This window comes from Pinus tabuliformis, chromosome 7, assembly GCF_031772625.1.
Source record: "Pinus tabuliformis cultivar Carrire ecotype Pingquan chromosome 7, CPIR1, whole genome shotgun sequence".
Taxonomy (NCBI): domain Eukaryota; kingdom Viridiplantae; phylum Streptophyta; class Pinopsida; order Pinales; family Pinaceae; genus Pinus; species Pinus tabuliformis.
The window spans coordinates 70,247,986-70,259,907 of record NC_142293.1 but is presented as its reverse complement, the minus strand read 5'-3'; the positions used below and the strand labels follow the sequence as shown (position 1 = coordinate 70,259,907).

Genomic DNA, 11,922 nt, shown 5'->3' with positions numbered 1-11,922 from the left:
ACAATTGTGGATATTCCAAACTCCAGTGCAACTAATGGTAAGTGATTACAGGCAGAGGACTACAGTTCATAATTACACTACAGTGGGGACCAACAGTCTGCATGGGGCCAACGTGCAGTTGGCCAGCTCACCCTCCATCAACGGAAATCTTCATAATGGCCAATCGAACTCTCACCGATGTTGTTTCTAGTTTATCACATTCCTTGCAGCTGTAACAAGCTCCATAGCAATGTCTGGAATCCGTGTTGTTGCGTGCATGGACTCTTCGTGCAATGTCTGGAATCCGTGTTCATGGTGTGGCACCTCTGGTTTCAATGGCTCTTAAGAAATGTGCTATAGATCCTTCTCCTTATGTGAGAAGGTGTGCTGCAAATGCTATTCCAAAGCTTTATGATTTGGAGCGGGAGGAACCTGATACTGCCCATGCAAGTTTTACCTTTCCAGCTTCTGATCAAAATCTCCTTGTTGTTGTACTCGTGAAAATTGTTATTTGATCATTCCCATTATCCAGAAGAGAATGAAGCCCTGCATTTTCTTTCATGAAAGTGTCAAAACTGAGTAATATTCATGTCATCCCTTACTGGTAGTGACCATGAATGCAATGGAATCCTTGTGTGTCAATTCCATCACACGCAGATGAATTCTGTTCAGTTATTGTTGTCTTCTTGTGTGCAGTAAATATATATATTTATGGAGCAGAGATAAAAGGGTTTAAAATCAGAAACTAATCAGAAAATCTTCGGCTCTTTTGGTAATCACTGGACACTGGGAGCAAGCAGTCAAAGGCTTCCCTTATGAGTTTCTTGAGCAATGCATCTTGCTTTTGTGGGTACCTGTGTGCAGAGCCTGGTTGTTCAGAGAAAATAAGAGAAAGTGTCTTGTCCAACAAAGGAGCCATAGTAAGCATAAACTCGACAGGGTCAGGGATTCTGTTTCACGGAGCATTAGTGCTCACTACTCATGGAACTCTCCCATCAATAACTGCTGCAGAGGACTCGGACATCCTGGTGACCCAATGAAGCTTGTTTCTGCACCTCGGAGGAAAAGAATTTCTGCTACTGCCTTTTGGAAGATTATGTAGGGAAGGCAAACAATGTTGGTGTCGATCAGAGTGGGCCTGGAAATGATGATGGGTGTTTAAAGGAAAATTCCATTGTAAATACTCAAGAGGAGAAAGATGCAAAGGAGCCCATTAAAGCTGTGCTTTTGAAAGGGACACAAAATTTGCACACACCGAAAAAGTGCATAAAGAGAGCATTCATGCTCATCAAAATGAAATTCACAATGTCAGCCATACTGGATCAGAAATGCAGCTTCCGAAACAACATTTTAATTCCGCCATTCCAAAAGTGGTATGTAAAGAAACTAGCCCTTCACATCCAACTATTATTCAGAAGAAAAGTCAGCAGCATATGGAGATAAGTTTCCCTAAAGTGATGCATGAGGAAATCATTCCTACACACTTGACTGAGGTCCAGAAGGAAACGTACCAGCTCTTGGACATAAGGTTTCCTCTTAAACAAGATAAAGGTAAGGAGAAACAAATTTCTCTTTCACAACTCAAGGAACATATGTCAAACATTTATGCAGAACTTGATAATACAGAGGGCATGAAACGGGTTGAAGATTATATATCAGGTATGCCAGATGGCCAGAGTGCAGCTCAATATGAATTTAAAGAAGCTGGTGTTTCTAATGAACATGAGAGAAGAGAGGAAGGATCTCTGATTTTTTCAGCATTGAAGGATCCCTTGTCGGGCATTCATATGCTTAGTGATCTGGATGAAAAGAAACATATGAAACAGAACCCATCAGATATGGAAGAGGTGTGGTGGAGACCTACAACTGATTATGCAGAATCTAGTCAACATGAGGCAAATAGGGGAAAATTGATTAGTTGTGCACAGTTAAAGAAGCCAGTGCCAATTGTTTGTATCAAAGCCAAAGCATAAGGAAGGAAACACCTTTATCATATTCATGTTCCTTGGAAACATGACCATGGCTTATCTTGTGGATTTAACCAACTTTCTTGTTACAAGACATACGAGTTCCCTCACGTTGCAGGTTTTAGGGAATGCCAAGGGCACCATTTCTTCCATATGATTGCATATACTTGTGCACTCATAACAAGGATGAGGATTCACTAAGAAAAGCAGCAGACAGTGAGGAAGAAGAGCAGAAGGGCGAGAAGACGAAGGCTGCCACAGCTAAGCTGAAAGGAAAAGCACCCTCAGCCAAGTAGGCTAAGACAGTGCCGACTGTTTCTACAGGAAGACAGAGAACTGTTAGCAGACTGTTTCTACAGGAAGTTAGCAAACTGTTTCTACAGGAAGACAGAGAACTGTTTCTACAGGAAGTTTGAAAAGAGGGAAGCCAAAGGAGAAATCAGCCGAGATGTTAGCCAAAGAAGCCACCAGGGCCATCAAAGACAAGGAGAGAGATTGGTTGCTCAGAGGATGAGCAACACTTTCAGTAGGGGGGTGATGATGAGCCCCAAAAACGTACAATTATTTGGGCTCATTCAACCTCCTAATTTGACTTAATCCACCATTCTCATTGGTTTATTGCATGTTTTTGATTATTTTTATGCTAATAGAGTGAATTTGGTTAGTCATTATGCCAACAAGTCTAATGGGTGCTTTGTGTAGCCTTTTTGGTCAATTTGGAGACAAAATTGAAGGTCTTAATGAGCACTTGGCAGCCAAATTCGTGGGAAGACAAGCTAGAGGATTTGTAGGAAGGTGTCCCCTTCATTTATGGGCCCTTGCCTCGAATTCTCCACCATTAGCTCGGAGTTCAAGGGCCACCGAATCAATCAACACAAGGGCAGCCAAGCAAGTCAAGTAGGACTGCTGTTAACTACAAGTTTTGGGCAGCCGAGTCCCTAAATTTTAGGAGGACTGTTGGGTCCTCAAATTGTATAAATAAGAAGGATTAGGGCCTCATTTGGGTTAGCCAGTGTAGCCAGTGGATGTTAGCTAGTTAGCCAGTAGATAGTAGCTAGTAGTTAGTCATTTCATAGCCTTGTTGTAGTCATTTTGTAATTCGATTTGTATGCAATAGATTAGCTTTGCTTTCAACTCATTCTCAAGCTCTCCTTGTAGACAGTTTTGATGTAACTCTTCATTCTTGATTAATAAAGATGAATCCAGCTTTGCACCAGCTCTAAATCTCTCTTGGGAGGCTGTAGCTCTTGGGGTTGGGCCCATCTCAAGCGCCCAGTACCTCCTTTGTTTACCTTTATGTGTCTTTGCTGCATTCTGAGAATAAAATCTGCTATTTTGTTTTGTTATTTAGTTTGTTTTTTGATGAGTAAAATAGCTTTTCATGCTCAGATTTAGTTGATAGGTTGTTAACAGAAAAAGCTTCAAGAAAAGGGCCAACAAACATCTGTGGTTTCACCTCTCCCTCAGTGGGATCAGGAGCTGTGACTAGGATGACTTTGCTGCCCACAAAAACACTGACTTTGCTTTGCCATGCAATCATTAGTGTTTGGTTTTCATTTGCAGAAGTTGGTTACATGTTCAGATCTTTGAATGCTTCATTTCATAGTTAATATACATGGTTTCCTTGCAAATAAAGTTACTGTCCATTCTCGTTACTGTTAGCTAGATCATATTAGGGTAGCATAACTAGATCTTTGTTTTCTTGCATGTCTTTGTTTGTTCAGTTTGAAAAACCACTTGCAGAGTACCTATTACCCTTCCTTACCTGCACATACTCCATCCAACCTACCTGTTTCATCCTTCACTCAGAACCCTTACCTTACATTTACCTCATTCGCTTACTTTGCCATGATTCTCATCTTCTTGTACAACATCGTTTCATCCCTCCTTGAACAAATCTCACCATCTACACCTTCTCCTCAACTCCAACCTCCAAGTCTTGAACTCCCCTACACCCCTATTTCACCTCCATACTCGTTCCTCCACCTTTTTCCCTCCATCCATTCTCCAAAATTCTCTTTTCAGAACATCCTGTAGAAATCTCTGAACATCCTGTAGAAACCCCTGCAGACTTCCTGTAGAAGTTCATAAACACGGTTGCATGGCATCCTGACTTTGTGAAACTCTTGAAAGGATGATAGGGATCCCTTCGACCCTCTCTGAGTCTTCCCAACCTTTTCCAAGCATTTCTCCTCCTTGATCCACCCCTGCACAGTGAAAAGCTAGTTAAAAGCACATGCATGATAATTCTAATAACTTAATAAAAAATACAAAAAGATGTTTTCTTCAGATAGTGATAACTTAGACACATGAATTTTACCTTCCTAGAAGTAATGGCATCTCTTCTCGTAGTTTGCATTCTCATTTTTGCATCAGTAGGACTAGTTGGTAGAATTAGGGTTTGCTAGGGTTTGTATTTATTTTTGGCTTTCAGTTTCTTTTCGCAATTAGATTAGCTTCTTTCGAGTTAGCTTTCATCCATCAATTAAAAATCTTCTTCTAAGAGCTCATAGAAGTTGGCTTAAGCTCCTAGCGGACTTGTGCCAGCTGACCAAGTGACAGCTGCGGCAAGAGCTAGTACTTGTGCATACAACACCGTCGCTTCCAAGTTTGTTACGAACTAACGGGTTGATAAAATTAAAGAAGGGAGTTCCAGGAGTTGTAGCATTATTGCTACAATACTGGGGCTCACCACAATTCCTCTAAATTCTCAATATTCTTTTTCCATACTTGAGATCTGCACAATTAAACCCTTTAAGATTATTCTAAACACCTTCCTCCTAAATTTTGGTGGAGGGTTCAATTCCTCTAAATCCTCAATATTCTTTTTCCATACTTGAGATATTGTCTCAATACACATTAGTAAGATATTAGCATTTGGCATTAAGCTTTTTATGTTAGGTAATTTAAATTTTATGACAAAAACTAAAATTTGTATTTAAAAAAAGAACATAAAATAAGGTATAATAATAAAGGGAAAATAATTAACAATTTCATTATCAAAATCTTTAGAATTTATAAATTGCATAACTTGATTATGGATTCTTTTGATCTCTTGTTTTTCAAATTTTTGTTTGTTTGTTGATTTCTCCCTCTTTTTTTCTCCTTTTGATTTCTATTTTGCTAAATTTCTATGGTATTTAATTTTAATTTAACTATATTTAATTTAGATATTTAAAATTGGCAACAAGTACTTGCTATTGCTGCTGTGTAACTTGCTTTTAACATAATGCTCTTTTATTCTTACTTGTTACATTTATCAGTGGAATCTAACCGAAATCCAATAGGAATTTTTGATAATAGGATGCGTGGATGGGTTAACCTGCCCATCGACCAAAAAGGGAAAATATGATAGTCTTGGGCACATGCAAAATATTTTATTAAGGAAAACTCTTAGTCTTGGGCACATGCAAAATATTTTATTGGAAAAATATGAAAGTCTTGGGCACATGCAAAATATTTTATTGAGGAAAAATATGATGTAATAATCTGAAATAATAGAGCAGGTAGAAATCCCTCTTTGAGACTACTCTGCGATGAATCTCTGCTGAGCACGGCTTTGTGAGACGTTATAAAACAAGGAACATTGAAACGAAACGAAACGGGAAATTGCTGTCAACAGATGTGGATGAGTGTGAAGGCAAAACTGGGATTCATGCCGTAGTCGTTCCGATGCCTGGAACCCCATGATGCAGCTCGCCTCCAAGGGCATGGCCATCACATTTGTCCTCACACAATCATGGCACAACATCATCACTCACAGTGATACCGGCACCGGTCTGGATGCATTTGCCCACGCTCGGAATCTTGGCCTCGACATTCGGCTGGTGGCAATAACCGATTGCCTGCCCGGCGAGTTCGAGAGATGGAACAAGCTCCAGCAGTTTGCTCAGTCGCTAGATAATATGGAAAACCACGTGGAGGAGCTCATAAAGAATCTCAATCAATCCAGTGCAACACCCGTCTCCTGCATTGTCGCTGATACTTTCCTCGGTTGGGCAGTGCCTCTTGCCAAGAAGCTGCGCCTGCTGTCCATTTCCTTCTGCACACAAAATGTGTCGGTCTTTTCATCATTTGCCATTCATACTTATGTGATAATTTATTTAAATTTGCTGCTCCAAAGCAATCAATGAGGCTGTTAGTTAAAATCTCTGGAATATTTTGCTTTTTGTAGCAATCCACACAGATTTGGGTTTATTCAGCATTACTTGAGTTCTAGTTCTAAAATGTGCATAACAACGATGATTAATCTACAGGCCAGGGGAGCAGGACACACTTACAGTTTCGAAGGGGAGCTGTCGAAGAGCAGGGGTGGAAACGGTCTGGCGCGATTTCCATTCGAGAGTGAATGGACCATGGCTTGTCTTGGAAGTCTTATCCTGGTCCCTGCACGTGAAATTTGCATTGGAAGAGTTCAAATCGATCGATTAATATCCACATTTAATGTTGAGCAGTCCGTCAAGGCAGGGAAGGGTGTGGGTAGCGGAGGAAGGTGGTGGAGGAGAGGGGCTCCAACAGAGGGAAGCGGCGATCGGTGGGCCCCATCTGGTGACGGGAGGAGGGGGCGTCACCGGGATCAGGTCACCGACATCGGGGGATCGCTCACATCGACCCTCGTTCTTTCCCTACATTCATCATACAAGATGTTGTTAGTGACTTACTCAGAGCCTCTTTTAGTTTGTAACGATTTGTGGACATAATTTACACTGCCATCTCTTGATCATATGTAACCCAATTGGGCAGCTATGCTCTCACATATTTGTTTTTTATTATTATGCGGTATTTTATTCCATTTTATTTAATTTAAATATTTTTAATAAAAATGTTAATAATTTATTATAAAATCAGTTCTTAAAAATTATTTAAAATGTAAACTTTACTATAAAATAAATTATATGATTTTAAAAAAAGTTGGAATAAGAATTTTTGAGGAGAATCAGTAACTTTGATCAATCGTTTGCCACTATTATACTAGATATAAAAATTTCATACATATTACTAAAAAATCAATTACAACATCTTAACCTTGATTTGTCTGCCACTATTACATTAGATACAAATATTTCATACATATCACTAACAAACCAATTACAACATATCTCCAGAGACTTGGACCTATGTAGTTAGGAAAATAAACTATTCACCAACCTACTCAAACCAAGATCCTTTGACAAAAGATAAATTACACAATTACTAGTTCATTAAAGATATTAGGGAAGCTCAAAGGCTTCTCTTTCTCCTTTTTGGTTGATACTATCTACCATCTCTATTTTGTCGATAATGTAATGATATTTGGTGCACAATTAAACCCTTTAACTTTTTTCTAAACACCTTCCTCCTAGATTTTGGTGGACGGTTCAATTCCTGTAAATCCACAATATTATTTTTCCATACTTGAGATATTGTCTTAATACACATTAGTAAGATATTAGAATTTGGCATTAAGCTTTTTATGTTAGGTAATTTAAATTTTATGACAAAAATTAAAATTTTCATTTAAAAGAAAACATAAAATGGGGTATATTAATAAAGGAAAAATAATTAACAATTTTATTAAGAAAATCTTTAGAATTTACAAATTGCATAATTTGATTATGTATAATTGAATATAACTCCTTTTTTCTAAGCTTTTATTTATTTTTCTCTTTTTTGTTTTTCATTTCTACCTATAATTATATAAATTAAGTTTCCATTTTACCAAATCTCTTTAGCTTTTAACTTTAATTTAAATATATTTAAAATAAATATTTAATTTTTTAACTTTAATTTAAATATATTTAAAATAAGTATTTAAATTTATATGAGTTAGGTTTCCATTTTACCAAAACTGTTTGGCTTTTAACTTTAATTTAGGTATATTTAAAATAAATATTTAAGTTAGTACTTGCTACTGTGTAACTTGTTTCTTAACCTAATGTTCTTTTATTTTTACTAGTTACATTTTTAAGTGGAATTTACCCGAAATCCAATAGGAATTTTTGAGAATAGGATGTTCGAATAATGGTGGGTGCGTTAACTATGATAGGGCACTTGCAAAATATTTTATTAAGGAAAAAAAATGAGACTCTGGGCACATGCAAAATATTTCGTTGGAAAAATATGAAAAGTCTTGCATATACAAAATATTTTATTGAGGAAAAATATGAGAGTATTGGGCACATGCAAAATATTTTATTGGGTTGGCTGGGTAGGTAGTAATATAGTATTCTGAAATAATAGAGCAGGTACAAGTCCCTGTTTGAGACTGCTCTGCGATGAATCTCTACTTAGCACGGCTCTGTGAGACGTTATAATATAATGAACATTCAAACGAAACGAAAGGGAAAATTGCTGTCGACAGATATGGATCAGTGTGAAGGAAAAATTGGGATTCATGCCGTAGTCGTTCCGATGACTGGGGAAGGCCACATCAACCCCATGATGCAGCTTGCAAAGAAGCTTACCTCCAAGGGCATGGCCATCACATTTGTCCTCACACAATCATGGCACAACATCATCACTCATAGTGATACCGCACCGGTCTGGATGCATTTGCCCACGCTCGGAATCTCAGCCTCGACATTCGGCTGGTGGCAATACCCGATTGCCTGCCGGGCGAGTTCGAGAGATGGAACAAGCTCCAGTAGTTTGCTCAGTCGCTGGATAATATGGAAACCCACGTGCAGGAACTCATAAAGAATCTCAATCAATCCAGTGCAACCCCCGTCTCCTACATGGTGGCTGATACTTTCCTCGGCTGGGCAGTGCCTCTTGCCAAGAAGCTGCGCCTGCTGTCCATTTCCTTCTGGACGCAAAATGTGTCGGTCTTTTCCATCACTTGCCATTCATACTTAGGTGATAATTTATTTCAATTTGCTTACTGGGTGGATCCCAATAGAGAATCTATCAATGAGACTGTTGTTTAAAATCTCTGGAATATTTTTCTTTTTATGTCAATCTGCACAGATTTGGGTTTATTCAACATTACTGGAGTCTATCTTGAAACCCTAATTAATTGATAATTTCCCCCGTTTTCTCATCGTTGTAATGATTTGTTGTTCTCTAGGTTGTTTTGCAACAGAACGTGGGGAGGAATCGATATTCCACATTCCAGGTGCGACACCTTTACTCCCCGCTGATCTTCCCATGTGGTTAAAACGAAGCCCAGATAATGTAATCACCATAGTGATTGCTCGCTGTTTTCAAACAGTCAGAGACGCAAACTGGGTTGTAGTCAATTCCTTCCACGGGTTAGAAAGTCATGTGGTGGAGGCGCTGTGGGAGAAAATACGAGTGTACTGCGTGGGGCCATTGCTCCCTTCGGTGTACCTCGACTTCTCAGATCCTCGCGACTCCGTTGTGGGGACCAGCGATCGGGTAGAGATGCCACAATACGAGTGTACTGCGTGGGGCCATTGCTCCCTTCGGTGTACCTCGACTTCTCAGATCCTCACGACTCCGTTGTGGGGACCAGCGATCGGGTAGAGATGGACAGCACACGATGGCTGCACGACAAGGCCCCCGAGTCGGTCATGTAAGTTAAATAACGATTCTTTAATGCAGAATTAAAACTTAAAGAAATCGTAAAGAAGGTAAAAAACTTGATGCTCAAGAAAACATATATCTGGTTATTGATGCTATTCACACTCCGATGTATTTGTACACAACTATCTACAATTTGAGCCAACTCCTAGGATACAAGAAAACGGAAAGTTGAAAGATGACCTTCAAAATCACTTAAAGAAAGTGGAGCTTTTACCGTTACAGGAAAAAAACGAGTTTAGAAGAACAAATTGCAACCAGCGATGCGATTATAAAAAGCCTAAAAGATAAAGCAGATATGTTACATATCAAAAGTGAAAAGCGTGAGGCTGGGATGGCTCATATTTATATTCAGAAGCGTGAGGCTGGGATGGCTCATATTTATATTCAGAAGGATGAGCTGCTACGAAAAAGTGATGAAATTAGCAATCAAGAACTTTCCTAAGCTCTATCAGAGATAAATGATTTTAAAGTTAATGTTCTGTCCGAAACAAATGATCCCTTACCAGCGAAGGCAGTACTGAAAAACAAACTGTAAGCAAGCTGCCTACAAATCGAACAACTTCGAGGATCATGTTGGAATTTCTGATAATTCTAAACAAAACTGGAAAAACAGAACAATACTCTGTTTTAACACAGCGGAAATAAAAATCGTTTGCGGAATACGGTGTTTCAGCAACGTTGTTTCGTCAGTTGCTGTTTGCAGTGTATCAGCAATGGTGTTTCAGCAGTACTGAAACTCGTGTATCAGCAACACTCTGTTTTGACGTCAAGACTATTTTCTGGTTACGGGGTGTAACAGCAATGCGCAAATATTCTGGTTACGGTGTAACAACAACGCACAAATAAAACTTCTATTTATAAACAGTAAACCAACTAATACAAATTCTTCCTCACATAGAGGGATTTTCACAAAAGATTATGCTGAAGAGCATCTTCCTCTTGACAGAGGGATTACAACAGGAACACTTCAGTTCCACAAACCGATTTTTCACTATCTCAAAAAATTACAGTTTCAACACTGCTGTGCGTTACAAGAAGAACTCTCTAACATTCTTCTAACCTAAAACAGAACTGTTGTTCATTACATTTATATGTTAAAACATATTTAAGTTTAAACAATAAAATAATACAAATATCTTCTAAAGCTTATCTGCATATTGAATGCAGCAAGCATTGATGCCTTTTGAAGAAATGAAGTCGGTTGTTGCAGGAGAATTTAATGCTGAAAATTTAATGCACATTAATGTGGAAAATATCAAGCACGACTTTGAGGCATCCAACAGTCTGGAATATCTACAGCAAATCAGATTTCTGTCCAGCTGTTTATGTTGCAGTTGGAATTAAATTCCAACACTCCCCCTTAATTTCAACTGCTGGGTTTTTCTGCATACCCAGGCATTTCCTGAAATGATCAAAACTTTTCTTTCCCAATGGTTTTGTCAAGATGTCAGCGAACTGATCCTCTGTTCTGCAGTGCTGCAAAACAATCTCACCATTGTTAACCAATTCACGTATGAAGTGAAATTTGGTGTCTATGTGCTTTGTCCTTTTATGAAAAACAGAGTTTTTAGACAATGCTATTGCTGAGCTATTGTCACAGTAAATGGTTGTGCCCTTTTCTTGTTCATGACACAAATCTCTGAGAACTCTTCTCAGCCACACTGCTTGGCATGCTGCTGCTGTTGCTGCCACATACTCTGCCTCTGCTATTGACAAAGACACAACTGGTTGCTTCTTGGAAGCCCATGAGATGGCTCCCGATCCCATATGAAACACATATCCCGATGTGCTTTTCCTATCATCAACACTTAGAATCCTCTTGGTTGCCTGCCAATGAGTCTCTTTCGGTCTTTCCATAAATCTGGAGATTAAACTCACAGCGTGCATAATGTCCGGCCTAGTTGCAGTCAAGTACATAAGGCTGCCAACTATGCTCTTGTACAATTTTGGATCAAAATCCTTGCTGCTGTCTTCTTTGGTCAATTTCAACCCCATTACAGTTGGAGTCACAGCATCTTCAAAATGAACTGGGTCATCAACATGACAATACAAAGCGAATAATCAATTCAGACCGATATTGTTACTTATCTCTCCTTGTTCATAAATCCCATTCAAATTTCTGAATGGTCTTCTTGGTGTGCTTGGAGTTCCATCCGAACTTGAGGGTATTTCAGATCCTTGTGGTGTGCTTGGAGAAGCACTTCCTTGACTTCTCAAGGCTGTTCGAATTCCAACTTGTGGTGTGGTTTGTTGTACTTGCTGTGGTGGAGGAGGAGCCACCAAGGAAGGATTATTTGCTGCTGTCCCTTCCTCTTCTTCTTCGTGAGACACAATTGTCTGCACATTCACTGTCTTCTCTAAGCTTCCATCCCAAGCTTCATCTTCAATGAACTGCACATCTCTACTTACTATTAATTTCTTGGTGGATGGATTATAGAGTTTGTATGCTTTT

General features: G+C 39.0%; 1 protein-coding gene and 1 pseudogene across 1 annotated transcript; both read left to right on the top strand.

Annotated features, from left to right (window-relative positions):
• The first annotated feature begins 5,496 nt into the window (after nucleotides 1-5,496).
• LOC149245259 (UDP-glycosyltransferase 86A1-like) lies at nucleotides 5,497-6,641 on the top strand. The gene is made up of 2 exons (XM_089455566.1): nucleotides 5,497-6,003; nucleotides 6,203-6,641. Exons 1-2 carry the CDS (start codon nucleotides 5,633-5,635, stop codon nucleotides 6,375-6,377), a joined length of 546 nt encoding a protein of 181 aa, XP_089311692.1. The 5' UTR covers nucleotides 5,497-5,632; the 3' UTR covers nucleotides 6,378-6,641.
• A 1,602-nt stretch (nucleotides 6,642-8,243) lies between these two features.
• LOC149245258 (UDP-glycosyltransferase 86A2-like) lies at nucleotides 8,244-9,912 on the top strand (annotated as a pseudogene).
• Nucleotides 9,913-11,922: the final 2,010 nt, after the last annotated feature.

Excerpts from the sequence above, each read along its gene's own strand:
- LOC149245259 (XM_089455566.1), top strand. The coding sequence starts at position 5,633 with ATGATGCAGCTCGCCTCCAAGGGCATGGCCATCACATTTGTCCTCACA. Across the intron at positions 6,004-6,202 it reads TCCTTCTGCACACAAAATGT|GCCAGGGGAGCAGGACACAC; the intron begins GTCGGTCTTTTC and ends ATTAATCTACAG.